The sequence below is a fragment of the Suricata suricatta genome, chromosome 17 (assembly GCF_006229205.1).
Source record: "Suricata suricatta isolate VVHF042 chromosome 17, meerkat_22Aug2017_6uvM2_HiC, whole genome shotgun sequence".
Lineage (NCBI taxonomy): Eukaryota > Metazoa > Chordata > Mammalia > Carnivora > Herpestidae > Suricata > Suricata suricatta.
The window spans coordinates 32,892,302-32,919,807 of NC_043716.1; the positions used below are offsets into that span (position 1 = coordinate 32,892,302).

The 27,506-nt window shown below is 39.2% G+C and overlaps 1 protein-coding gene across 9 annotated transcripts in view; it reads left to right on the plus strand.

Moving 5' to 3' along the window:
• SPAG9 (sperm associated antigen 9) overlaps nt 1-27,506 on the plus strand; it is a 98,090-nt gene that overhangs the window by 24,492 nt on the left and 46,092 nt on the right. For 3 of the 9 annotated variants that reach the window (XM_029926816.1, XM_029926817.1, XM_029926815.1), the window contains 3 exons: nt 2,138-2,232; nt 7,832-7,982; nt 26,979-27,186. In XM_029926816.1, coding sequence (XP_029782676.1) covers nt 2,138-2,232; nt 7,832-7,982; nt 26,979-27,186 — 454 coding nt within the window. Of the gene's footprint in view, nt 1-2,137; nt 2,233-2,771; nt 3,108-7,831; nt 7,983-26,978; nt 27,187-27,506 lie in introns of those variants that run through there. The other 6 variants (XM_029926809.1, XM_029926810.1, XM_029926811.1 and 3 more) reach the window with 3 other exon arrangements.

The window sequence follows — 27,506 nt, forward strand, 5'->3', positions numbered from 1 at the left end:
GTTAAGCATCCTACTCTTGATCTCAGCTCAGGTCTTAATCTCAGATCATGAGTTCTAGCTCTGTTTTTGGGCTTCAGGTTGAACCTAGTGCCTACTTAATAAAAAAAAAATGCTTCTGTATACCTTATCTTTGTAATTCTGCATTAATTTTTCTTTGCCTGATACAATTCTTGTTTAGACTAGCCATAATTAGGAAGCAGCCTGATTAATTCCTCAATTTTTTTTTAAAATTTAATCCTACAAACCACAAGATCAGGACCTGAGCCAAAATCAAGAGTTGGATGCTCAAGTGATTGAGCCACCCAGGCACCCTGATTAATTCTTTTATAATATTTGATTTGGTAGATTTGGTAGATTACTTGTCTTAATGCATGAATCAGTTCAGCTTATTGTTTATTTGAATTAAATGACACTTTTAAACTGATTTACATATTTCTTAACTTTTGTATGTGCATGCCAAGTAAAAATTTCCCAACAAAACATGTTTTTTAAAGATTTTGTAAATTTGGAATCGCCTGCGTGGCTCAGTTGGTTGAGGATCTGACTTCTCTCAGGTTATGATCCTGCTGTTTGTGAGTTCGAGCCCTGTGTCTGGCTCTGTGCTGACAGCTTAGAGCCTGGAGCCTGCTTCAGATTCTGTCTTCTTCTCTCTCTGTCCCTCCCCTACTTGCTCTCTGTCTCTGTCTCTCAAAAATAAACATTAAAAAATAATGTAAAAAGAAATTTTGTAAATTTGTTCAAAATTTTGTTTCTTTCAATAGTTATCCTTTTAATGTGCTACAGTACGTATTTTGTTATATTTGAGATTGAAATCCATGTTTATAACAGCTAAAGTTATTAAAACTTACAAAGCTGTTCCATGCTTTCAAGCATTCAAAGAACATTAAAATTTTAAGAATTCAGGGGCCAGTCTCCAGAAAGATAGTCCCTTTTCTTGTTTACTTTTCAAATTTACATTCCTTTGGATTGCTAACATACCTTTTTGTATTCTTTAAATTCATTTTTTTCTTATTCACAACACATTAGTATCTAGCAAAGGCCTTTTGAGTTTATGATTGAAATTGTTGTATTTTACATGTTTTAATGCTAATCTTAGGATTCTTTTTAAAATTTTTTTCAAAGTGTATTTATTTTTGAGAGAGAGAGTGTGTGTGCTTGAGCAGAGGAGGGGCAAAGAGAGAGGGAAGAGAGAATCCTAGTCAGACCCTGGAAGTGTGGAACTCAACACATGGCCTGATCTCAGGAACTGGGAGATCATGACCTGAGCTGAAATCTAGAGTTGGTTGCTTAATCAGCTGAGCTACCCAGGCATCCCAGATTTAGGTTTCTTAAAAGTGAAGCTATAGATGACCAAAATTAAAATAGGAATATTGGATTTCTTGACAGTTGATATACTTGATACTCTTGAAGTTTTTACTTCCATATTCAGTTGTCTGTCTTATAGCTCCTTATCCAAGATTTAAAATCAAAATGCTGTTTTTCACTTACTTTGCTTTTATTATAGATGATTACATCAAGTAATGATAAATATATTAACAATCAAACAAAAGAAAATATTTTAGCATCCTTTCAATGAAATCTATAGACACAAGAAATAAACATCTTGTTATTAAGTTAAATTAAATTATATTTCTTAATTAAATTGAAAGTGATAATTACTCTGAATTCTTTGTAAAATGGAAAAAGATTACCACATAAAGGGTATGGTTTCTTCTCAAGTTTCACATTAATTTCTTTTTTGTTTCCCAGTTTAGTGCATGGATTTCTCAGATGCCTTCTATTATTTTTAATCAGTGGTCTCTTATCACCGCCTCCTCAATGTCTGTATCCTAACCTGTGGTATTTATGTCAAAATTACATCTTTTTAATAGCATCACATATTGTTAAAAAAAAAAAAAGGTTTTTTGCTATGCTAAGCAACATGTTGGCTACTTCTTTGGATACCGGCATCCCTAAATGTAAGCATTTGCATATTACTTGCCATTAAACATTTTTTCATACTTAAGAATCTTTTTCATAGAACTGTGGGTAGTCTTGTAAATAAGTTTCTACAAAAATGTTTCCCTTGTTAAAACACTGTTTTTATTCCAGATCTTAGCCTTAAAATTTTGCGTATTTTTTTCTTTCTTCAAAATAGATGATCCATAATTATATGGAACACTTAGAAAGAACAAAACTTCATCAGCTCTCAGGGAGTGATCAACTAGAGTCCACAGCTCATAGTAGAATTAGGTAAGCTTTGTTAAACATTTTGCCTTGAGAAAAATCGAAATAATCTGTTTGTTTCTGTTTCTCTCTGTTCTTTAATCCTGGAACAATAGTTAGACTGATTCAAAAAGCTCTCTACTGTGGTTGGAATGCTATAGGAGAGAATAGAAAAATAGAAACTGCCCTCACCATTGAAAAGGTAAATCGTGAGCCATACCATATAAGCAGCATATCCATATTGAGGTATTATGATTGTTTTGTAATACTTAATGGAGGATATACTAGGTTTAAGTTTTTCTGATTTGTGGGAGTGCTGAAAGATTTTCAGTCTCCTGTGTAATTGGTTAAAGTCCTTTTTGTTACAGGGAGTCGTGTTTGAAAGGGTTAGACTTGTGTTTGATGTCGGGGTGTGCATAAATTATGTAGATCTCCCAAGCATTGTAGCCAATGAGCTAAGCCAGGACTCTGAGCGGAGAGCAGAGAGGAAAATAGTTAAAAGGCTGGCTGTCGCTCTAGATTGCTGCATAAATGCTAGGAGCAGCCGCTCTATGGTTATGAGGTGGGGAGAGCAGGATGACGTCATCGCTTCGGGGCTGCTGCAGGATGAAGTGGAAAGCTGCTGCTGATGGCATTGTTTTTGTGGCAGCCACTGAATGACAGAGCCTCCCTACAAAGATACCCCTGTGGCCCCCGTGTAGGCCTCCTGGTCCGGGTGTTTCACCATGCCAGCACAGCGCCATGAGTCCTGGATGCATGCTGCTGTTTGTGTTTGGCTTTGTTGGCGGGGCGGTGGTCATTAATTCTGCTATCTTAGTATCTCTCTCTGTTTTGCTGCTTGTGCACTTTTCTATTTCTACCGGTGTGCCAGCTCTGACGCAGAATCTACCAAGGATACTCAGGTACTCTAGTCTCTCTTAGAAGCCCCTGTTGAGATGGTTTTTCTCAAATGTTTAGCTTCCCGGGTCTGCCTTGTAACCGTTTCTGTTGCAGATTGAAACAATGGAAAATGGCCTGAAGCTAGGATTTCTGTTCTTATTTATAGTAATTTATAGGCCATCACCTAGGGATACGGCTTTGTCTTTGGAAACCGCCTGACTTAAGGAAAGGATTTTCATAATTGTACTTACACACAAGTACAAGGTCAGTGTGGTCTTGTGCTAAGTAGTGTTCAGAGAGTAAAGGGAGAACAAGAGTAAAACACTGGGTCCAAGTTTATACAGCCTCTGCGTTTAGCATCTGAGCATTTAGGGGGCAAATAGCTTTTATGCTTAGACTTGTAGTCAATTAGACACAGGCTCTGGGTATTTATTCTGTTCAGTTATCCTTTGACTGATGGACACGTAGGCATCGTTTTTTGCAGTTTTTGATAATAACTCCCAGGAACCGACCATTTAAATATTTTCTTTCTAAAATAATATATTTTAAAGTGAACGGCTTTCAACCTTTTAGGCAAGGAATGCAGCTTCCCCCCATTATTTACACATCAAAGTTGTGAAAGCTTTACAGAGCCTATTCACTATTGTTTAGTCAGATGGTGCCCTTTCTTTGTAGACTTGGGTGACAAATATCCGTGCCTGCCTGTGGGGGTAGTCATTAATCTCCGGGGTTTTGGTGCGGCTCCCTTTCCTTGCTCTCTGTGAGAACCTTCTTCCACATTTCAGATATTTAAGGGTTTGGTTGTCTTTTGTTTTGTAACTCCACACTCAAGGCATCTGATTTGTTCAGATTTCTGCTTTGTGCGTGGTTTTATATGAAGGCTCATGGCGTATAGCTTTTATTATTTAACTGTTTCCGTAAAATTCTCAACTCATAATTGTGGATTTAGATGAATTAGGATGAACTAAAGTAGCAAATTCCTTGAGTGTGTTCTTTTTATTCATAGGTCGGTTCGTGTTTAATATTAAGGCCCAGAAATTAAATTTCATCTGTGGTCTAAATTTAGATACTTGGCCATTTATTTTCTGTCCTTATTTTATAAAAATCAGAAGAGATCTAACTTTTATATGTTTAGTACATAAAAGATTGGTTTATATGTATATTTAGGCTTTTAGGAAATTAAGAAGACCTTAACTCAAGAATATGTAGGATATTAAAATAAGACTGATTGAAAGAGCTGTCTTAGGTTTGGGTTCTGTCTGAGAAGGCACTGCTGTGCTTTGCCACGCAGGTGGGCCTTGGAGCTGGGCTGCCTTGCTAATAAATTCTCCGCCACATGTGAGCTTTAGGACCCTTTGCAACCTCTGAGGTTCTTATGCCCTTTGGAGAGTTTTAAAAATTCAGTGTGAAATCATTATTTTGTCTTTAATCAGTTGCAACATATGTAGTAAACCAAACAAGTAAATAATTTGCTGTCGCTTACCTGCACCCCATCTTAGCAGAGCTATTTTCCAGAATTTTAGCTGTTTTATGGATAAAATACCTTATGACTAAATTCTGAAAGTGTCTTGATGCAAACATTGCTGATGACCTGATTGAATAAAGATATCCCCAAATCTGCAACATTAAAATTAAATTGTCAAGAAAATAGGTAGCTCCAAGGAAAGTACATATGCCTTGGAGTGCAACAGGTCCAATTGGGAGTCCCATTTCTGTGGATCACTAGTGCCTCATGTCTCTGAGCATCACTTTTTGTAATTTGAAAACTGGGAAATAAGCCCTATTTTCTTATGCAGATTAAATGAGATAATGTAAACAGACCATTCTTCTTAGCTCTTGCCACATGGTGAGTGTTGAACAAACAACCCTTTAAAAATTTTATTAATGGTTACTTATTTTAAATGTCTATATAGCCAAAAAGCTGTTTGAAAACCTGATTGGGAATTTATGCACAGGAACATTTAAATAACGAACTAAAAAATGGGTATATGGAGGAAAGGCAGTTTTTAAAAGACTGTAACAAGGGTTCTGATAGCTGAAGGTGGCTTTGTTTCTAGACGGTAACAGCGTATGGAAACACCGGGCACTTCAACCCGTCACTTGAGATTTTCCCACATGTATCCCGTTCTTCGGTTTCTTCTGTGAGTCTCACTGGAGCATTTAATAGGTAGAGTATTACACATGCACACAAACATTCACCTTTCGGTGTGGTTTTTAGCGTAGGATTGTGATTGACCTGCTTAATTGTGTCCTCCCTCCACTTAATGAACTCTCATGTCACTTGTTCCTAAATAAGGAGAGAAGACATGTGTAGTAATATTTTTCTCCAGAGTTGGAACGTTGTAACCCACATTATCAGGTGTTGATAGTCTCTGAAGAAAAATGCTCTCCTGATAGAGCAGTTTCTAAATGATTAATAAAAGCGGCATAAGCAGGTGCAAATTCTACTGGTATTTTGGCTTGTAGGCTTAATTAACAGGAGTGGAAAAGCAAAACTTGGATCCTTCCTCCAGTGGTTTTATACTTTTACAGTATTTGATATGTGTGAAAATGAAGTGCTATCTATCATTCACACAGAAAGAGAAGTTTAATGCCTGGCCTGTATTTTGATTCCTGTCAGTGTGAGGGACTTGCATGAAGTCTGTCTTATCTTCCTGGTTGTCTATGCTTTGTGGGCTAGAGAACTTTTCATTAAACTGGCTGATTAACTTCACACCTTTTTGCTTATGTTATTAAGATATGTTAAAAAGTAAGTGAGGGGGCACCTGGGTGGCACAATCGGTTAAGCCTCTGACTTTGGGCTCAGGTCAAGATCTCACAGTTAGTGAGTTCGAGCCCCAGTTGAGCTCTGTGCTGACAGCTCAGAGCCTGGAGCCTGCTTCGGATTCTGTGTCTCCCTCTCTCTCTGCCCCTCCCCCACTTGTGCCCTCATGCACAGGCTTCTCTCTCTTTCTTTCTCGCTCTGTCAAAAATAAACAATAACCAAAAAAATTTTTTTTCTTAAAAAAAAAAAAAAAAGTAAATCATTTAAGTAGTGCTTAGACCCTCAGATTTTTGGTTCCCAAAATATGGTCTTCTCAAATTGAGGGATAAACATCAGGTTAACAACTTTTTATTTTGTTAGGTGTAGACATTAAAACAAATTTCACTTTCTAATCATTGTCACCAGCATTTGATGAGAAGGGATTTTAAAATCAAAGAAGCAGAAAAGATGTAGAAAAAGACCATCATTCTCAGGAAAGACCAGGTTATGTGATCTATGGAAATGTATATGTGTTCAATATGGCCTTTGTTGTCCAATAAGGATATTATAAATAATGTCTCTTTTCACTGCAGACTTACGACGAAAACTTTACTGCTGAGCCAGCATTAGGGAATAACTGGTCTAACCAGAATAGCTGAGTAGTGAATTTAGTTTTTGTCATTTGGATGGAAGCCCATGGACACAAACAAATTTGTTTTAAGATCTAGCCTTTTATTGTGCTCCCTACCTGCATTTGAATGTCCCCAAATCAAATAGGAAAAGTATTCGGCATGTAAAGAAATGATCAATAATTACCTAATAGAGAAAAGTCCTGTTTTATTTCCTTGTGCACACACCTTTAACAAAATGCAGTCTCTCAACCCTTTTCCTTCACCCGGTCTTTAAGAAGGTGTTCTGTGAGTTTTACTAATCCTTTCTGATTGTAGTTAGGAATGGGAGCCTATCCTTTGTGTTAAGTGAGGGCACTTTTCAAGTGGCTTAAGTTTCTTGGTATAAAATGAGCTTACAGAATAATTTAGCAAAACTGAGTATTTCCCCACTTTTATTTATAGCCTTAGTGTTTCTATTCTAATTTACATTCTTACCAGTAGAGGTATGAGTTCCAGAAGGCCCCAAACTTTTAGTGTCTCCTTTCTTGCCAGTTTCTACTCTTTTGAGTTAATGACCCAGGACGACCTCTTCCTAGGCTGGTTTCCACCCTATAAAAAGTCCTTTGATTTGTAATCTGCTATGCATCACCAAAGGATGTGTTTCTAGTTGAAATTCTATTCTTATTAAAATGGTAACTCTTGTTCATTGAAATTTCCCACAAAGCGCTGGAAACTCTACAGTCTTTTATAGAATTTTTTGGCCTCCTTGTTTGGAAAAAACAGACAATGGTTTTCTCATAAATACTGTGATGGAAAGGAACGCATATACCGGTTCTGTCGAAAAATACAGCTTTCCTGCTGTTAAGGATTAAAACTCTCTTGAGTTCTTTTTCCCATCAATCAGTAGTCCTGATTTAGATTATACATAGAGTTTCCTCCAGGCAGAAAAGATGTGTCCTGAAGAAGCATGGGTGAACATCTAGGTATGCGTTTGAGGATTTGGAAAGTCCAGAACCGAGGGCTGTGCTGCCTTCTGAAGGAGGAGGTTGCCAGTTTCCTGACGGCTGTGTAAGCAGGAGTGAACATTTAGTAGCTTTTGTTGCTATGAAACCAGACCACAGAGTGCTTCCTGTGGAAGGAACACATCAGTGACTTAGATTTCTTACACTATTAGTTACTACTTTTCTTAGTTAATTTCGTGGGGGCTACTTTGAACTTCTGAGACTGTCCTTTCTCTTTTGTAAGTCTACTTACTTGTTTAGATAGGCAGACAGTATTTTTTAAGAGTTATTATTCTAAAACAGTGACAGTCCAGGCTTATTACTTGTAGTCATGATAATTAAAATTAAAGATGAGTGAATGAATGCTTAATTTTTTCTCCCCTCTTCAATAGAAAAGAACGCCCTATATCATTAGGGATTTTCCCATTACCTGCTGGAGAGGGATTGCTTACACCAGATACTCAGAAAGGCGGAGAGACCCCTGGATCAGAGCAGTGGAAATTTCAGGAATTAAGTCAACCACGTTCTCATACCAGCCTGAAGGTAAGCTTCATTCTGATGAAATCTTCAATTTACATTGTGATGAAGTTTTGGGGTCAGGGCGGAGGGGCCCAGAGCTTACAACCAAGAAAAAATTCTTGAAGATGGCTTTGTGCAAAAAGGTGATTTTATAAAAGCACAGGGACAGGCCCGGTGGGCAGGAAGAGCTCCACTGGGGTTGTGAGGGTAACCTGTTATATACCCTCAGATTGAGAGGGGGTCAGGGATAGAGTAAGTCTCTAAGAATTTTGGAAGCCAGGTTTCCAGGACCTCGAGGGGCTAGCTGTTGCTAGGGAAACACCACGTATTACTGTTTAGTAAAACCTCAGTCAGGAGACCCTTCAGATGTCTTTCGGGGCCATAGCTTGGAGTACGATTGCCAGCATGTATCTTGGGGGAGTTGAGATAAAGGAAGTTTCCAAAGGAACTTTTATGTTAAAGTAGACTCTCAGGTTCCTGAGGGGGGGCGCCGGGGGGATTGGGATAATGTTAAGCCAAGCTTCTCTTTAGTCCCTAACAAAGTATCATAATTGAGGCTCCTAAAGGGAGGTCATTCTGCCGTTTCAGGGACTACTCAGTGGGCTATAGGCAGTAAGGGAATTTAAATTTTCATTTGTCTTAGTTTCCCACTTGATCCTGGCTAGCTTTTAAACCTCTTTGTTCTTGGGCAGCCAGGAGTCTCAGGAATGTCCCACACATTCCACCTGGCGGGGGAGGGAGGGTGCTGTTAGCCTGCACTTTGCCCTCAGCTTGCCCTAGGCTCCCTCAACACATTGTATAAGCTTTCTAATCCAGATAGAAGTGCCAGACAACTACAACATAATAAAACGAAAGTTTCTACACATTTTAGCTTGTAAAACTAATGCCTTTGTTATATTTTTTCTTTTTTTCAAATGTTTATTTATTTTTGAGAGACGGCACAAGCAGGGGAGGGTCAGAGAGAGGGAGGTACAGAATCAGAAGCAGGCTCCAGGATCTGAGCTAGCTGTCAGCACAGAGCCCAATGGGGGGCTTGAACCCACGAACCCGTGAGATCATGACCTGAGCCGAAGTCGTCGAATGCTCAACTGAGCCACCCAGGCGCCCCTGCCTTTGTTTTAAATTGGCAGTGAGCTCCTCCCCGAGTTAGTATTTTATTTTTCTTTTTCAAGTTATATAGGAGAAGGAAGTCAAGCACTGTTATATCTTGATAGGTGTACTAATGACACTAATCACCACAATTTCCATTTGATTTAGGCTATTTTGATTTTTATTTGATTGTATAAATTTTTGATGGGGTGACTAGTGCAGTGGTTTTTAGAATTGAAAATCATTGTTACTTGAAATCCTTGGTTCACTGTTAGAAGCTTTACAATTTAGTAGGGCTTCGCTTCTTTTTTTTTAAACATGTTTTTTCCTCTCAAAACCCTTCATAAAGCAGTATCCAAAGGTGCACTGTGTTAGCTAGAGAGGCTTGGTGTGTTTAGTTATTATAGATTATATTCTTGACCAAGAACATATCATCAAATAAATTATAATTAATAATAAACTCTAAGAGGGGGGATATGCTAATAGTTAAAAAATATATGAAGTTATATTCTATACCTTACAAAGTGATATATTTATAAAGAATATGGATTTTACATATACATGTTTTTTAATGTTTCTTTATTTTTGAGAGAGGGAGCATGCACAGCGAGCAAGGAAGGGGCAGAGAGAGAGGGATACAGAATTTGAATAGACTCCAGGCTCTGAGCTGTCAGCACAGACCCCGATGCAGGGCTCAAACTTACAAACTGTGAGATCATGACCTGAGCTGAAGTCAGACCCTTAACTGACTGAGCCACCCAGATCTCCCTGGATTATATATATTTTTTGTTTATTTACTTATTTTGAGAGAGAGAGAGAGGGAGAAAGAGAAACCCAAGCAGGCTCTGTGCTATTAGTGCAGAGCCCGACGTGGGGCTCAAACTCACAAATCATGATTTCCTGAGATCATGACCTAAACTGAAATCAAGAATCAGGCACTTAACCAACTGAGCCACCCAGGCACCCCCTGAGAATATTGATTCTAAAAGAATGTTGTTATGTTATAAAATCTATTCTGTAATAAAACAAATAGTCTACCTACAGTGAATACAAATAAATTGCTTACATCTTATCTCCTTTTCTTGCCTTTTTTCCCCTCCGAAGTACTTATCATGGTCTAAGTATTTAAAGATAGCTCTTGTACTTTTAAAATACTAAGCCATTTACTTATTTATTGTATTTCTTTTCACTAAGAGCATAAAATCCATGTGGTTTATTTACTACTGTATTTTTAGCATTTTGAAAAGTGCCTACCATAGGAGCACATGTACCCCAATGTTCATAGCGGCACTTTCTACAATAGCCAAATCATGGAAAGAGCCTAAATGTCCATCACCTGATGAGTGGATCAAGAAGATGTGGTGTGTATATACAATGGAGTATTACATGCCAATGAGGAAGAATGAAATATGGCCATTCGTAGCAAAGTGGATGGACCTCGAGGGTGTCATGCTAAGCGAAATAAGTCAGGCGGAGAAGGACAGATATCATATGTTTGCACTCATAGGTCTAACAGGAGAGACCTGGCAGGGGACCATGGGGAGAAGAAGGGGGAAAGAGAGCTGGGGAGAGTGAGGGACACAGATCATGGGAGACTATTGAACACTGAAAATGAACCATGGACTGAAGGGGGAGGGGGAAGGAGGAGGGAGGGGGGTGATGGTCATGGTTGGGGGCACTTGTGGGGAGAAGCACTGGGTGTTATATGGAAACCAATTTGATAATAAACTATAAAAAAAAAATACAGCCTTAAAAAAACAAAGTGCCTACCACATAGTGCCCATTCAGAACATGTTTGTTAAATGAATTATTTATTTCAGATGTTAGGAAGACTTTTGGGGATAATATAAATGATCTATCAGCTCTGGTAGGTGGAGGTTTCGTGTTTTTTGTGTAGTTTGTTTTTTAGCTTCTTGTAGAGGCATTTAGAATCTTCCCACTGATCTTAGAAATGTGCTCAAAACAGTAAGCAATCAATAAATATTTGATAGCTTTTCTCCCACTGAAAAGTATTTTTAACTGTAAGACTGACTTCACCTTTTCCCCTTCTCTTTTCCATATAGTTGGTTTCTTAGAATCTGACGATGCAGCTGCTCAGCAGCAGTACACAGTGAAGTGACACCTCTAGGAAACTCTTCCTGCTGCCACGCTAGCCTTCTTTATTTTTTATTTTATTTTAGCATGCCTATAGGTTTAATAGGTGTTCCAGATCACCCCTCCCTCAACACACCTACTTACTGTGCCCCTTTTCCAAAACAAAGTTAAGTAGGAGGGATACTTTTAGTACACCAAAAATATATACCATATGGTAACTATTTTAATTATACTCCAAAAAGGAACCTTAAAGAGAAGACAATTATAATTCTCTTATTGTTTAATCCAGCCATGTGCTGTGCCAGAACTTTACTGACAAGTTATAAATTGACTAACAGATTATTAATATGGAGTTAAGCCTTGGAGTTTTATTTGTATCCTCCCTAGAGATATGAAGGCAAGTATTTCCCATAGGGTTTCTAGAATGAAATCCTATCTCTTTCTACTCTGGACACAGAGCCACTCAATGATATAAAGGCTCAACAACTGAGAATTTCCAGGAGTGAAGTGGTACATTACAAAATAACAAAAGTCTAGTTTCTAAGATATGTCTAGGGGCGCCTGGGTGGCTCAGTCGGTTAAGCGTCCGACTTCGGCTCAGGTCATGATCTCATGGTTCATGGGTTCGAGCCCCGTGTCAGGCTCTGTGCTGACAGCTCGGAGCCTGGAGCCTGCTTCGGATTCTGTGTCTTTCACTCTTTGTCCCTCCCCCACTTGTGCTCTGTCTCTCTCTCTTGAAAATAAATAAACTATATATAAAAAAAATTAAAAATAAAATATGTCTAATAATGAGGGCATACTTTCTTATTTACCTAGGCCCTTGTCCTAAAGCAGAAGTCTTTCTCTAACTTACAGAACACCAGGAGTTGGGTTTAGGAGATTAATTATGGACCACCAGTCTTCTTGTTCACGTTTGACAGGAAGTGGGCTAGGCTACCCCTGATTTAGAGTTTTCCACAACTTTCGTTTCTCTGAGAACTTTGGGGATGACCTGGCTGTATTTAGATTTTTGTTTTAACATTTATTTTTGAGAGAGAGAGACAGTGTGATCAAGGGAGGGGCAGAGAGAGAGGGAGACACAGAATCTGAAGCAGGCTTCAAGCTCTGAGCTTTCAGCACAGAGCCCAACGCAGGGCTTGAACCCACAAACTGCAAGATCATGACCTGAGCCGAAGTCGGACACTTAACCGACTGAGCCACCCAGGCGCCCCTGACCTGGCTATATTTAGGGTATGCTCTGCCTTTTTTAAGAAAAAATTGAAGGGGAGAATTATAATTCATATTAATTTTACTAACCACAGTTTTCTGTGAAGTAAGGTTAAGGTAAAAATGCTTTGTGAGAAAACCACATGATGGGTATGACCAAGGAAACAGGACTATACGAAGCTTCGTGGTGGAAGAATGGAAGGGGTTGGGGTTGCCAACGATTGTAACGTTACAGACCTTCTTTGCTGTATTGCACATTTCTCACTGAGAGAGAATGGTAGTCAGTAAGGTTATATGTTCAGAGGCGCCCAAGTGGTTCAGTCGGTTAAGCAGGCGACTTTGGCTCAGGTCCTGATCTGTTTATGAGTTTCAGGAGGTCAGGCTCTGCGCTGACAGTGTGGAGCCTGCTTGGGATTCTCTCTCTCCTTCTCTCTCTGCCCTTGCCCTCTTGCGCACACACTCTCTTTCTCAAAATAAATACATAAACTTAAAAAAAAAATAAGGTTTATATCTTCAGATGCTAGAAGATCTTTCAGGAATGAGGCATCCAGAAAAATGTGTTATTTTGCCTTTAAAAAGAAGTATATATACATATTATTTCTTCATGTATCATATTCTTGTAGGGGAGATTAACAAACCAATAAATGAAGTAACAGATTTCAAGTGTTGGGTTTTACTATCTCTTGTGTGTGTGATACATTGTTTTGAGAAAGCACATGTAAGGAGCTAAAAGGTAATTAGTAAGGAAAGGTATTTACTTTTTAGGAAGGCCTCTTGGAGGAGGTGATTTGTACCCTGACGTGAGGGATTTACACGGGCAGGGGAAAATCTGGAGAAATACGTGTTTCAGGGTGATCAAATAGCATCTGTACAGGCTCTGAGGCAGAGACAGACTGGCATGTTTGTGGAATGGTTGTTTTCACCTCTTTTCTCTGAGACTTTTTGTCTTAACTACTATGCTGACTTAACCCTTTTGTAAGGGTTACCCAAAACATCCGTCTTTCTAAATCTAAGAGGAAATCCTTATTCCCCCCTACCTTGTAGCAGCATTTGACACATTTGAATAGTTTCTTCTTCTTGAAATGTTTTCTTTCCGTTGCTTCCAGGACACCCCTCCCCTGGTGGCTCCTGGACTCTAAGTGTTGGAGTTCTCTAGAACTCAAAGCCCAGCCCTCCTCTCTACATAATCTGGGTAGCTCACGTTCCATGTTTGTAAATGCCTTCCGCACATCGACGTTCAGAGATTTCAGTCTTCGACCCTGATGCCCTAACTGAACTCCACACTGCTGTATCCAGTTGCTTTCTTTTATAGTTTTCTCACATAATATATCTGTGTCTTGCGTAGGTTACCCCCAGGAGAAATAGCCTTCTTTGAAGGCCAATCAAAATGCCACACAAAGGCCTCCCCTGACACCCTGTTAATGACCCTCAGATCTAGTTTAGAGATCAGTTCAAGGCAGAAAGCAGAGGAGTTTATATTGCATCATTAACAATTATTTTTTACTGGGGGTGCTTCTTGTGAAATTGGTAAAAAGCAACTCGTGTTGAATCACCCAAACTGTTCTGCTAAAAATGTATTATATAGGGGCACCTGGGTGGCTCAGTTGGTTAAGCATCAGACTCTTGGTTTCAGCTCAAATCTTGATCTCCACAGTTCATGAGTTGGAGGCTTGGGTCGGGCTCTGTGCTGACAGTGCAGAGCCTGCTTGGGATTCTCTCTGTCTCCTTCTCCCTCTGCCCCTCCCCTGCACTTGTGCACGAGGTCTCTCTCTCTCTCAAAATAAATAAACCTAAATAAATAAGTAAGTAAATAAAGAATCATTGAAGTGGTAAGTCTAGGAACAGGCAAAAAATGTTACGGAGGGTTGTTCATCCAGCCGAATTATATTCACCAACAAGCTGCAAAGATAGAGGACTTGAGCAAAAGACCAAGAATAACCCAAGTCCAGAAGAAGAACACTAAAAACAGGAACTTGCCCTATACTAGATTTCAAGACTTACTGCGAAGCTGTAATTGTTTATATTTTGTAGTAGTGCATTGTCTGCCCTTCCTGTTTTCCTTTCTGCACAATTCAGTCCTAAAGCTGGTAGTTAGGGCAGAGCAAGATGAAACCTCCATAGGGTGACGTGGGGTAGGGCTGGAGCAGGAATGTAACCCTGGCAAGGTTAGGAGTATATCATGAGGGGATAACCTGGTGGAGAGCGGGGGCCCAGTAGTGTGAAGGACATTCATGCAAAGGTGCAGCCTGGCTTCGGGGTGTCAGATCTTAAACAGGGTGACAGAGGCACTTTAGGCATAGGGTGTGAGAGCCGGAGCAGGTGAGGAAGGCAGCATCCACAGAGTGGGGATGGGGGGGCCACCTGGACTAGAGACTCAGAAGAGATATATGTGGAAAGAAGGGCACTGGCCGGAAGTGGCAGGGAAGAGAGACTGAAAACATTGTGGCCCTGGAAGTCAAAGGATGAGAGAGCTTCAGAACGGACGCCATCATTAGCAGGATCAGCTGGTATGGAGGAGTCACATAGGATGAGGCTCAAATGTGTCAATTTGTAGGTGTAGGTTGGAGCAGTTTGAGTAGCAAGGCCAGTAACATGAGTGAATGTTGAAGTCAAGAAAGGAGGAACAAGAAAGTGTCAAGGACTCAAGACAGGTGGTTGTAATGGGTGGAGGGAAAGGGCAACTTGAGCTGGCCGAGCGGTGGAGGTGGTGGGAGGGAAGGTACTCTTAGAATGGGAGAGACTGCATTGTGTGCTGAGGAGGGTCCAGTAGAAAGAGAAATTGAAAAGAAAGGAGTGAAGGAAGATCATTGATTTATCAGAATCCTGGAGGAAGGGCAGAGAGGAAGGGATCACATATCCCAGCTATAATTAAAATATACTTTGTTTGCTGGGACCTGTCAGTGTTTCCTAGTCCTTTGCTTTTACAAACAGTGCTGTAGCGAATAACCTTATGCATAATTTTATGCTTGTATTTATGATTCCCCATAAGTGGGACTGCTGGATCAAAGCATACATTCAAGATTTTAATAGATATTGCCAGACTGCCTGCCGAGAGCCCTTGTCCTCTCACTGGCGAAGTGTTGTAGAAGTTCTTTACTGTTGTACACATTTCGAGTTCAGACATCCCTTCCTTATGCCCAACTATGGAGAGAGAGAGAATGAGGTACTTAAAGAATCATGCTATTTTCTAGCAGACTCCCCACCCCCCCACTCCCAGTATCTTTTTCTTCGAAGAGGATCCCAGGTTGGAGATTGTTAGTGGAATGTGACGGTCAGAACTGGGAAAAATAATTTCAAATAAAAAGCAATTGGATGGGTACCTACTTGTCAAGAGTTTAAGAGTGCTTTTGACACCATATGACTTGAATACTTTTGCCCTGCTGTGAGAAGCTCTTGTTAGCAGGGTTTGGTATGTAAAGCCAGCCAGTGGTCAGCGCGTGCTGCGTTCTTCAGGGGATGTGCTTAGCGTACAGAACAGGAAGTGGTAACAGAGCCAGCATTCTTGTGGGGAAGAATTTTCCATCCTCCTCCATTTGTGGTTGACAGTTTAGTTCCCGCTTCTGTAGTTTTTCCCAACTTGAATTTCTGCAGGAGTTGCACCTTATTCCTGTATCTTTTGTGATTAAAGATTCCTATTATCCAATGTGTGTAGTTAAATCTAAACAGTTAAAGGTCTCAGTTTTTTTAACTTTTCATTTTGAGATATTTTAGGCTTTCAGAAAAATTGCTAAAACACTGCAGAATTCCCGTATACCCATCACTCATCATCAAGTGTTAACTAACCATAGTATATACAATTTATTAAAACAGTTGACACACGTACAATATTATTAGCTAAACTGTAGACTTATATTCGGGATTTTCCCAGTTTTTCCACTACTGACTTCTGGTCCAGGATGCCACCTTGCACTGAGTTCAGTGTCCTTTGTCTCTTCCAACATGTGACAGTTCCTCAGTCTTGACCTTGAGGCGGAAAGAGTATTATTGGCTGATTATATTGTAAAATGTCCCACAATTTGGGGTTCTCTGATGATTTCTCATGATTAGATTGAGATTATATACTTTGACAAGAATACTGCAGAAGCAGTATGCCTTAGTGGTGATTATTCATTTAGATTGCCTGGTTTAGCTGGTGTGTGTTGGATTTCTCCACTGCAGTTACTGGATTTCCCTCTATAGTTAATAAGTATCTTGGGGGATCGACTTTGAGACTGTGTAAATATCCTGTTTCAGCGACTTATTTTAGTATCCATCACTGAATCTTACAGTTACGACTGTAGTGTTCCAATGTTTATTTTCTATTTTCTTCACCCATTCTTCAGTTAACTTTAATTCTTTGGTGGGGGTGAGCCCCTTCCTCTTCCCCCTTATTTCCTTCCTTCCTTCCTTCCTTCCTTCCTTCCTTCGTTGTTTGAACTCATGGCTATTTATTTTATTCTGTAGGTTATCCAATCCTGTCATTTATTTTGTTGCTCAAATTCTTACAGCTTTGGAATTGGGAGCTTTTTCTGGTTGACTTCTGTATCCTTTTGACATGCCCCGTACATTTTTTAAGTACTTCCTTCCTGACTCCATCGGATGCCCCTGGCTCTTCGCTGTTTCTGTGTCCCAGCCCTGCAGTCTGCTGCTGCTCCAGGGACCCCTGGTTCTTATACTTAGGAATTGAGATTTATGTACTGAATGTGCTTGCTGATTGAAATGTGATTGCTTCTAGCATTTCTTTGATGCTTCTGTTGTGTTTTTCCACTTGTTTATATTATGTATTACCTCCTTTTGGATTTTTAAAGAATTTTTTTTATGTCTTTATTTTATTTTGAGAGACAGAGACAGAGAGTGAGTGGGGAAGGGGCAGAGAGAGAGGGGGACACAGAATCTGAAGCAGACTCCAGGCTCTGAGCTGTCCGCACAGAGCCTGTTGCGGGCCTTGAACCCACGGACTGTGCGATCATGACCTGAGCTGAAGTTGGACGCTTAACTGACTGAGCCACCTAGGCACCTCTTCTTTTGGATTTTTATATTAGTGTTTAGAATAAGCCAAGATAAAATGCAATTTTAAGAAAAATGGTTATATGTTATAATATTTCATGATTTGGCTTGTGACAAAGGATAAGGAATTTCTTCTATAATTTCATTTTTTATATATAAATTTTTTCCTCACATATGTCCTCATGTGAGAAGTTGAGGAACCAGCCACAGATGATTGTTGGGGTTCAAAGAGAAAAAATGATCGAAAATTGACTCCTTTAAAAAAAATTTTTTTTTAAATGTTTTATTTATTTTTGAGACACAGAGACAGAGCATGAGCAGGGAGGGACAGAGAGAGAGGGAGACACAGAATTGGAAGCAGACTCCAGGTTCTGAGCTGTCAGCACAGAGCCCGACTTGGGGCTCAAACCCACAAACATGAGGTCATGACCTGAGCCGAAGTCGGAGGCTTAACCAACTGAGCCACCCAGGCGCCCCAGAAAATTGACACCTTTTAATCTTCAGTGCTTTCTCCCTATTTATGTATTCATTTTTATCTTCATTCATTCCTTCATCTTTACTGAGGTATAGCTGACAAAATTGTAAGGTATATACATTCTCCCTCTTGGAGAAGGGAGAATGGAATTAGTTCCTTCTTAGTGGGTGTCTGCACTTGATCTTAGCCAAAAGACCGAGAAGCGATCTTAGTGGATGTCTGAAATGAGATTTTTTTTTTCTTTTTGGCATATTTACTAGGTAGTGTGTTGACTAAGGCACTAATGTATGTTGAGAATGAAAATTGGTAAAAATATATATAATACTATTTGAAAATGATGGTTTTAAAACATATCAAAGTGGCTTCTTTTGAAGTAATTGGCGCCTAAGTATTTATTATATTCTGATTGATACTTAATGTTTAAATAAACTTTTAGAATAGGAAAAATAACTAATAATCTCATGCCGAAGACACATTACTTTGCTTTTTGTGTTAAAAATATTTATTGGGGCGCCTGGGTGGCTCAGTTGGTTAAGTGTTTGACGTTGGCTCAATGTCGTATCTTACAGTTTGTTAGTTTAAGCCCTGTGTCAGGCTCTGTGCTGACGGTTCAGAGCCTGGAGTCTGCTTTGGATTTTCTGTCTCTCTCACTGCTCCTCCCCTGCTCACTTGCTTGCTCGCTCACTCTCAAAATTATACAAACGTTAAAATTTAAAATAAAAAAGTGCATCTTGAGTGCCCACTATACCAGATAATAGAAATACTATTAAGGTTCTCTTTGCATCCAAATACGTTATAAAATAGGATTAATAATTTTTTGATGTTAAACCCAGTTTCCCAATTTTAATAATACTGAAGAATATAGACTAAAAATGAAGTTTCTCCAAGCCTAAATTCCACTACTTCTCTGTAGTCATTGTACATAGTTGGTATATCTATTCTTCGGACCTTTTTCTTTTACATATGCACATAGATAATACCTACTCATCATATCTTTGTCAGATAAATGGCTATATACTCTTAAGTATTTTCCTGCAGTTTGCTGTTTGTTTTTCATTAAAAAAAAATGTGTGTTCACAGTCTTTCCACTTTTATAGAGAGAGAGCCACCCAAAACCCTGCTCTCCCCTCTTCCCCACTTTTGATACATTGAACAGTTGAGAAGAGTTAAAGATGATATAATCCAGAATCAAAGGTCATAAAACAAACATTGAAAGGCAGTTTGGTTTCTCTAAAGTGAACCATGCCTTGATAATCTGTGGCTTTTTGAGAGAATTACCAGAGAGCTAGCAGTCCTATTTTAGGCTTTGAAAAACACTTTGATGGATTTCCAGACCAAGAATATTTAAAGCTTCAGGTTGCTTTGTGTTTGAGAGAAACACTTGTCTCATAGAGGGCAAATGTAGACATAGAAACAAAGAAAATTAATAAATAGTTGTTTTTGTGAAAAAGGATTTCAGTCTTGGTCACCCTTCGATTATTAGAGTGTCTGACAGTTTCGGATTAAGGCAGTGGGGTGGGAGGAAGGTGTGGCAAACATTTCCAAGTGTACTGGAATCTTTTGCTGTTAAATATGCAAGATGATTAGAATAATTTCAGGAGGGTTTTACAATTGTGTGAAAAGAAAAAAGGATTAAATGGTGAGCCACTTATTGATAAAGTAGTAGGTGAGACATGATCCAGGTGCTGACTTCTGAACCATGATTATTTTTAACCTAGAGGCTTACAGGAGGTGTTTTTAAGTCAAATCAAAACAAAGTCCCCAAACTCTCATTTTAACAGAGTAGGTAACAGAGTTAACAGATTTTGGAGCGCCTGGGTGTCTCAATCGGTTAAGCGTCCAACTTTGGCTCAGGTCATGATCTCATGGGTCATGAGTTTGAGCCCCATATCAGGTTCTCAGCACAGAGCTAGCTGCGGATCCTATGTCCCCCTCTCTCTTTGTCCCTCCCCTGCTCTCCCTCTTTCTCTCTCTCTCAGTAATAAATATAGACATTAAAAAAAAAAAAAAAACTAAAACAAAACAAAAAAAACCCAGTAGGTTAGAGAGATCTTATTATCCTGAGAGGTGGAACAAGCCAGATACTTACAAATGTGCTAACACCTAGTAATACATGATCTTGTTATCTCTTGTATAATCTTACCTTCTTCCCAGGAGTAGTCCTGAACCTCTGAAGGCTGTAGAACAGGATGTGAGAATGGTGTTTCAGATCACTTTACAGAAAGTAAACAAAAGTGGTTAACTCTTGGTTATTGACTGTCTGCTTTCTCAAGACATCTAGTGCTCAGTTTGAAAAACTACTGATGTTTCTCACGGAAATACAGGAGAAATTATATTTCCTCTACAGTGGTTGTTAGGGCTTTATTGTATTCTATAAATTATTCCTCCACTAAAGTCAGCATTTTAAAATAAAGGAGAGAAAATATAAGTGCATCCTAAGGAAATTCAGCCTATTTCCATCTATCCATTTCCTAGGTAAGAAACACAGATCCCCCCATACAGATTTGCAGATTCCTTCTTCGGACAGAGTGTACACAACTTGTATGTGTCCTGGAGACTGCCCCAGTGTGTCATTTTCCCGTGGGCTGCCTCCCTAGTTGAGCAGATTTCTTCAGCTTCCATCAGGGCACCGTTCAGCTTTATTGAGTAAACATCTGTTGTGAGCCTTCTTCATGTCAGTCTCAGACGCAGGGCACTGGGGATAGAACAACACATAAGACTTTCTGCTCCTTACTAGGTCAAGTTTCCACACACCCAGGTCCATGGAAGCCCTCATCTCCCTGACAGTGAAACAGTGTCCCCTTTGTTTGGAAATATCCTCAGGGTTAGGACATTCGTACCTCTCCTTTAGTAATTAGAATTTTCTTAAACCCACAGTATAATTAACATCTAGATTTATCATCTGGAGTCAAGGTCCCCAGTGTTTCTTTGGGTCCCAGACTCCTTTGCAGAAAATAAATGCACACACAGAATTTTGTGATTCTCTTATCCCATACATAAAGCTGTAAATCAGAAGAGCTTAAGAACCACTGCTTTAGACATTTTAACTTTTACTTGTGGAGAAAGAAATGTAAGCATAAAAATTAAAACATAAGGTGACAAGTGTCATAGTGGGGATCCATGGGGCGAGTTACCTTTTGTAATTTTGTCTTTACTTTCATTAGACTTAAAATCATGGGGCGCCTGGGTGGCTCAGTCGGTTAAGCGTCCGACTTCCGCTCAGGTCACGATCTCATGGTTTGTGGTTTTAAGCCCCGAGTCAGGCTCTGTGCTGACAGCTAGCTCAGGTTCTGTCTGTCTTCAGATTCTGTGTCTCCCTCTCTCTCTGGCCCTCCCCTGCTCGGACTGTCTTTCTCTGTCTCTCAGAAATTAAAAAGAAATTAAAAAAAAAAATCTTTGACTCAAGAAGACAGACGTACAGGGGGGCTGGGTGGCACAGTCACTTGGGCTTCTGACTCTTGGTTTCTGCCTCAGGCTTGAGGTTTGTGAGATTGATCCCTGGGTCAGGCTTCTGCTTTGAATTCTTTTGGATATATACCTGGAAGGGGTGTTGCTGGATTGATCATATCGTAGTTCTGTTTTTAATTTTCTGAGGAAATACCATATTTGTAATTCCACAAACAGTGTACACGTGTTCTAATTTCTCCACAGCACAGCAACACTTATTTTCTGTTGGTTTTGATAGTAGTCATTGCTAATGAGTGTGAGGTAGTAGTGTAGTTTTGATTTGTATTCTCTGTATTTCTCTGATGATTAGCAATGTTGAGCATCTTTTCATGCTTGTTGCCTGTTCATTTAACATCTTTGAAGGACATCTATTCTTTTAAGACACAATTTAATATGCATTGGAGCACCATTCCCCTGTAGTCCTAGCACTGGAATCTCAAATCCGGTTCCTGCTTTTTGTGGACGTTCTCCAGTGACATGTGCAGCCTGCAATGTGAAAGTCCCTTAAAGGCTGAAGGGGGAATGGCTGATTTTGTAAAATCAGTACATTTATCAGAAAGAGACAGGACAACCGAGTCAGGCATCCCATGCCACATGTTTGAAGAAGATAGCTAATGACATCAGGTAATCAGAATTGATAGGGCAGCGTTCTTCACATAGAGACGCAGTTGTAACCAAGACTTAGCTAAACAACAGGTGTTGGCAAGGGTGCAGAGAAAGGGGAATCCTCTTGCGTTGTTGGTGGGAATGTAAACTGGTGTGGCCACTCTGGAAAACAGTATGGAGGTTCCTCAAACATTTGAAAATAGAACTACCCTATGATTCAGCAATTTGTACTACTAGGTGTTTACCCAAAGAATACAAAAATACTAATTCAGAGGGATCCATGTACCCTAATGTTTATAGCAGCATTATCGACAGTTGCCAAACTATAGAAGCAGCCTAAGTGTCCATCAACTGATGAACGGACAAAGATGTGGTATATATACACACAATGGAATAATACTCAGCCATAAAAAAGAATGAAATCTTGCCATCTGCAAATCCATGGATGGAGCTAAAGAGTATAATTCTAAACAAAATAAGTCAGTCAGAGAAAGACAGACACCATATGATTTCACTCATGGAATTTAGAAAACAAAACAACAAAGGGGGGAAAAAAGGAACAAACTTGATGGTTACTAGAAGGGAGGCGGGTGGGTTAAGTAGGTGCTGGGGATTAAAGGGTACACTTGTGATGAGCACTAGGTGATGTATGAAGTGTTGAATCACTACATTCTACACCTGAAACTAGTACTACACTGTATGTTAACTCACTGGAATTTAAATAAACTCTTAAAAAAAAAAGACCATTAGCTAAAACAGTACAACTTGGCAAATGACTGGTATAAAATAGGAAATGGAGGTCTCCGGAAGTCACAGACTGAATGTCAAATATTAGCATGCAACTCCCCTGTCACTTTATATTGAGTCATTTATATGAATACTTCCAGTTTCCAGTGGTTCTAATAAGAATTTTTTCTCATTTTGCACATTACCATAAGACTGCTGTTGATCAACAGTGATGTATTTTATCTCTTAGCAGGTTAATATTTAGGCTTGTCTTTCTTCATTCTGTCTTAGTTAGAGGTGTTGTTCGTGATAGAATTTCATAATTTCTTTTATAGTAGGTGCAAAGTAAGAATATTATGCCTCCAAGCAAACACGGTAGCAGAGATTTTCCTGTCAGTGCTTTCCTACTAATCTTAGGAGCTTTATGTCACCACTGCCTGTGAGACCAACAAGAAATGCCACTTTTGAAAACTGTCCCCTAAAATTCACAGCTTTTCCCTCCTCAGCTCTCATGCTGTATCCCTGAGATTCAGAAGTACAGCCCACACACTGAGCTATTTTAATAAGTGTAAAATATTTTTATATGGTAAAAGTATAAAAGGGAAGTAAGTTACAGATTAAAAAAACTCTCATGTTATTTGGATAGCCCATGACAGATACAAAACATTTTCTTCTTGGGCCGTCTGGGTGGCTCTGTTGGTTACGTGTCTGACTCTTGATTTAAGCTCAGGTCAGGTCATAATCTCACGGTTCATGAGATCAGGCCCCATGTTGGGCTCTGCACTGACAGCATGGAACCTGCTTGGGATTCTCTCTCCCTCTCTCTGCACCTGCCCCCTGCACACATGCTCATATTCTCCCCAACCCTCAAAATAAATAAACATTAAAACAAAACATTGTTTTCTGAGCGGATCCTAATTTACCATATCCAAGCCTGGACCTTGCACAGTCCTCTTCCTGGTTTAGGTTTGGTTCTCTCAGTTATTTTATTTCTACTCCCAGACCCACAGATGATTTGGGGGAGGAGGGCTTTTGCCAAACTGTTTATGCTGTGAACTCGTTAATTACTAAGTAATTTTTTTTAAATCAGATACTTCTATATTAGGCATCAGTCATCAATTTTGCCCTTTAGTTTTAAGAGTGGAGGAGTAGAGACTTGAGCTCTTTCTTTGGTTTGTCTTCCTTCCTTCCCACTGGAAATCAACCTGGTATTTGAGATGCACAGAAGAAAATAATTGGCTGTACAAATGCAGCTAGTTTTTTTAAAGTTTATTTATTTGTTTAGGGGAGAGGGCAGAGAGAGAAGGACACAGAGAATCCCAAACAGGCTCCGAGCTGTCCACACAGCCTGACCCAGGGCTCCATCTCACGAACTGTGGGATCATGTCCAGAGGTGAAACCAAGAGTTAGACACTTAATGGACTAAGTCACCCAGGCTCTCCATAAATACAGCTAATTTTTGTCAGCATATGGTTATTTAGTGTTGCACTTTAGGTGACAGATAATTGGCTTTCTTAAAACTTACAAGGCAATAATGAATGTTTAGCTCCCAGTTCATTCATTAATAGTATGAATGGCTTTCTCAGAACTTTCTTTCGAAGTCAAAGATAACTTCATCTAGTTATATGAATTCAAATTTATTTTAAACTTAATTTACTTTTTCCTTTTTATAATAGTAACAAATGCCTACCATTAAAAAATTTGGGAACTGAGAAATATTAAAAGCAGGAAAAAGCTTTTTACCTATTATCTGTAGCTACTTTGTATAGCTAGTGTTTTTGAGATCATACTTCATATGTAGATTTATATTCTGGTTTTTGTCATTTTTTCCTACTTACATATACATACACACATACATTTATTTATATAAATCAGTGCTAACAAGGACAAAGGAAAAGCAAATATAACTCCTATTCCAACTTCCCAGTGGCAACCACTATCAAAATTATCATTGTCTTAACAGCTTTTTCTAGCCATATTTTTAAAAACTACTCATACTTTACTGAATTGTTGTTTTGTTCTGTTTTATTTTTTGAGAGAGAGGGAGAGAGTGTGTGCACGTGGGCACGCAAGTCGGGGAGGGACGGAGAGGGAGAGAGAGGACCTCAAGCAGACTCCTTGCTGACGAACTCCATTGTATAACCGTGAGATCATGACCTGAGCCGTAATCAAGAGTTGCATGCTTAATGGACTGAGCCTTTCAGGGGCCCCTGCACTGAATTCTTTTAATCTCCAGTCTCATTTGCAAAATATTCTGAATATTTTCCATTTCAGGAAGTACCCTTCTACAACATAGTTTTTTAAATTGCTGCGTTTTAGTCTCTTAGGTGGATATGGCCTAATTTGCTTAATCTGTTTTGAAGCATTTGCAGTTTTTTGCTGTTACAAATTATGTCATTTGTACACTCTTTAAAAGTATATATTTGTATATTTTTCCAATTTAACATATAGTCATTTTCCCATGTCACTAAAAATTCATTTTAAGCAAGAATTGCATGCTAACTTGGATAGATTATTTTTCTTTTGATACATTCAAAATCTCAGGAGATATTTGTTTGGTAAATGGATCATTATCTGTCATGGATATATGTGTTTCTTAAAATGATGAGCGATAAGATAAACAGTAACCAACCAACTCTTGTTCAGCTCCAAGTACAATACACAGTCAGAGTGAGAAGATCAGCATTGTCTGGGATGAGGGTCGTTGGCAAACCCTTGGGCTTTAACCACGCGTCAGAGCTCCCCAGCAGAGCCAAGATACTCAGTCTCCTAAATGGGTAGCGCATGCTGAAATGGCATTCACATTCTGTGATGTTCCACATCTCTCAGCATTTACAAACAAACAAAAAACAGGCGGTGGGGGAACTATAGCAACAAACCTGAGAGCCTGGGATAGGAATGAAGAGTTGGGGGCAGGACACTGTTGAAGGGATAAAGAACCTTTTTAAAATTTTAATTTCAGTTAGTTAACCTACAGTGTTCTATTTGAGACGTCAGTGTTACGGTAGTTTCCGGTGTATGATATGGAGATTCAACAGTTCCCTGTGTTACTCGGTGCTCATCAAGATGAGTGTATGCTTTAATCCCCTTCATGGATTTCACCCATCCCGCCACCCTCCTCCCCTCTGGTAACCATGTTTTTGTTCAGTATAGTTAAGTATCTGGTTTTCAGTTTGTCTAATCCCATCCATTCCCCCCGCTCCCCGGCTGATATACACTTTGTTGTTTCTTACATTCCACATATGAGTGAAGTCATATGGTATTTATCTTTCTTTGACTGGCATATTTCACTTAGCATAATATTTTCTAGCTCCATCCATGTTATTGCAAATGGCAAGATTTCATTCTTTTTTTTTATGGCTGAATAAAATTCTATTGTGTATATTATATACACTACATCTTCTGGAAAAAGAGCTCTTGATTTGCCCCAACAAGTATAATTTACGTAAACCTATGTTCTCATCTGGTAATTGGTTTTATATTTATTCAGCCATCCTTGCTAGTGAAGTTTGTGCTACATCAAAATTCATGATAGTGAATTAATATTAGGAGATGGTAATGAAGATGAAAATGTTTTAATGTTGTACAGCTAAGAGTTTTGGTGATACACTTCTCCAAGTATGGTTGCTTTCATTGTAATTGCTGTCCACCATAGCACAAGTAGTTGATTGTATGCCGAAAATGCTTTCTTACACTTGGATCGAGTTTTACATTTGAATTTGGGCACTCTCTGACTTCTCAGCACCAAAACCAACCTATATCTCTCAGATGGTGGAATACGAAGCTTAATTAATACGTATTAATTTTGATTGTTATATTGTTAGTTTTTAACAATGTCCTTTAAAAGTTAAAAAGGATAATATTTTAACGGGAGAAATAAAAGTCACTAAAAATCATCACCCACCATAGCATAACTTAATATGTTTGTTTATACTTTTTTGCGTTAGACCATGTGTTTCAGGATTCTCAGAGTTGTCCACAGTGTATTGTGTTAAATTGTAATAATTGCTAACACTTTAAACACTTAGTATGTGTGACCACTTTGCTAAGTCTTTTTTTTTTTTTTCAATGTTTATTGATTTTTGAGAGATGGGGGATGAGCAGGGGAGGGGCAGAGAGAGAGGGAGACACAGAATTGGAAGCAGGCTCCAGGCTCTGAGCTGTCAGCACAGAGCCCAATGCAAGGCTCGAACTCACAAAATGTGAAATCGTGACCCAAGTCAAAGCCGGACACTTAAACCACCTGAGCCACCAGGGCATGTCTCAGTGACTATTACTGATTTTTAAATAGAATTTTCTCTTTGAAAGTCTTCTTTGTGACCCATTTAAGAAAAACGGTTTAAAGTAAATGAGTCATTTAAAGATGTTACCATAATTATTTTTATTTGTAGGATGAACTTTCTGATGTCAGCCAAGGAGGATCTAAAGCTACCACTCCAGCGTCAACAGCTGCATCAGATGTGGCAGTAATTCCTACTGACACTCCCTTAAAGGAAGATAATGAAGGATTTGTGAAAGTGGCAGATACACCAAATAAGTCAGAGATAAGCAAGCATATTGAAGTACAGGTAGCTCAAGAAACTAGAAATGTATCAACAGGTAAGTGACCTTAGTTCTTTACTTCTGGCAATAGATCATGTGGGTGTGAAAAGATACATCTTAGGAGTGCTTTAGATTTCTAAAATTGTCCTCAATTGTAAATAAGCTGAAGAGAGATGATGAGCAAATAAAGCTTTAGAGATCTGGATTTGGGGAGCCTGAAAGGCAGGAAAACAGTCTTTTTCTGTCCCCGCTTTAGATCATTGGTCTTCATCTTTAATTTCTCTGTATTTCACCCCTTAGTTAATAAAAATCAAAAACCAGGAGTTCTGGCAGGGGATACAATGGACTGTGTCCCAAGAAACCCAAAACAAACCTGT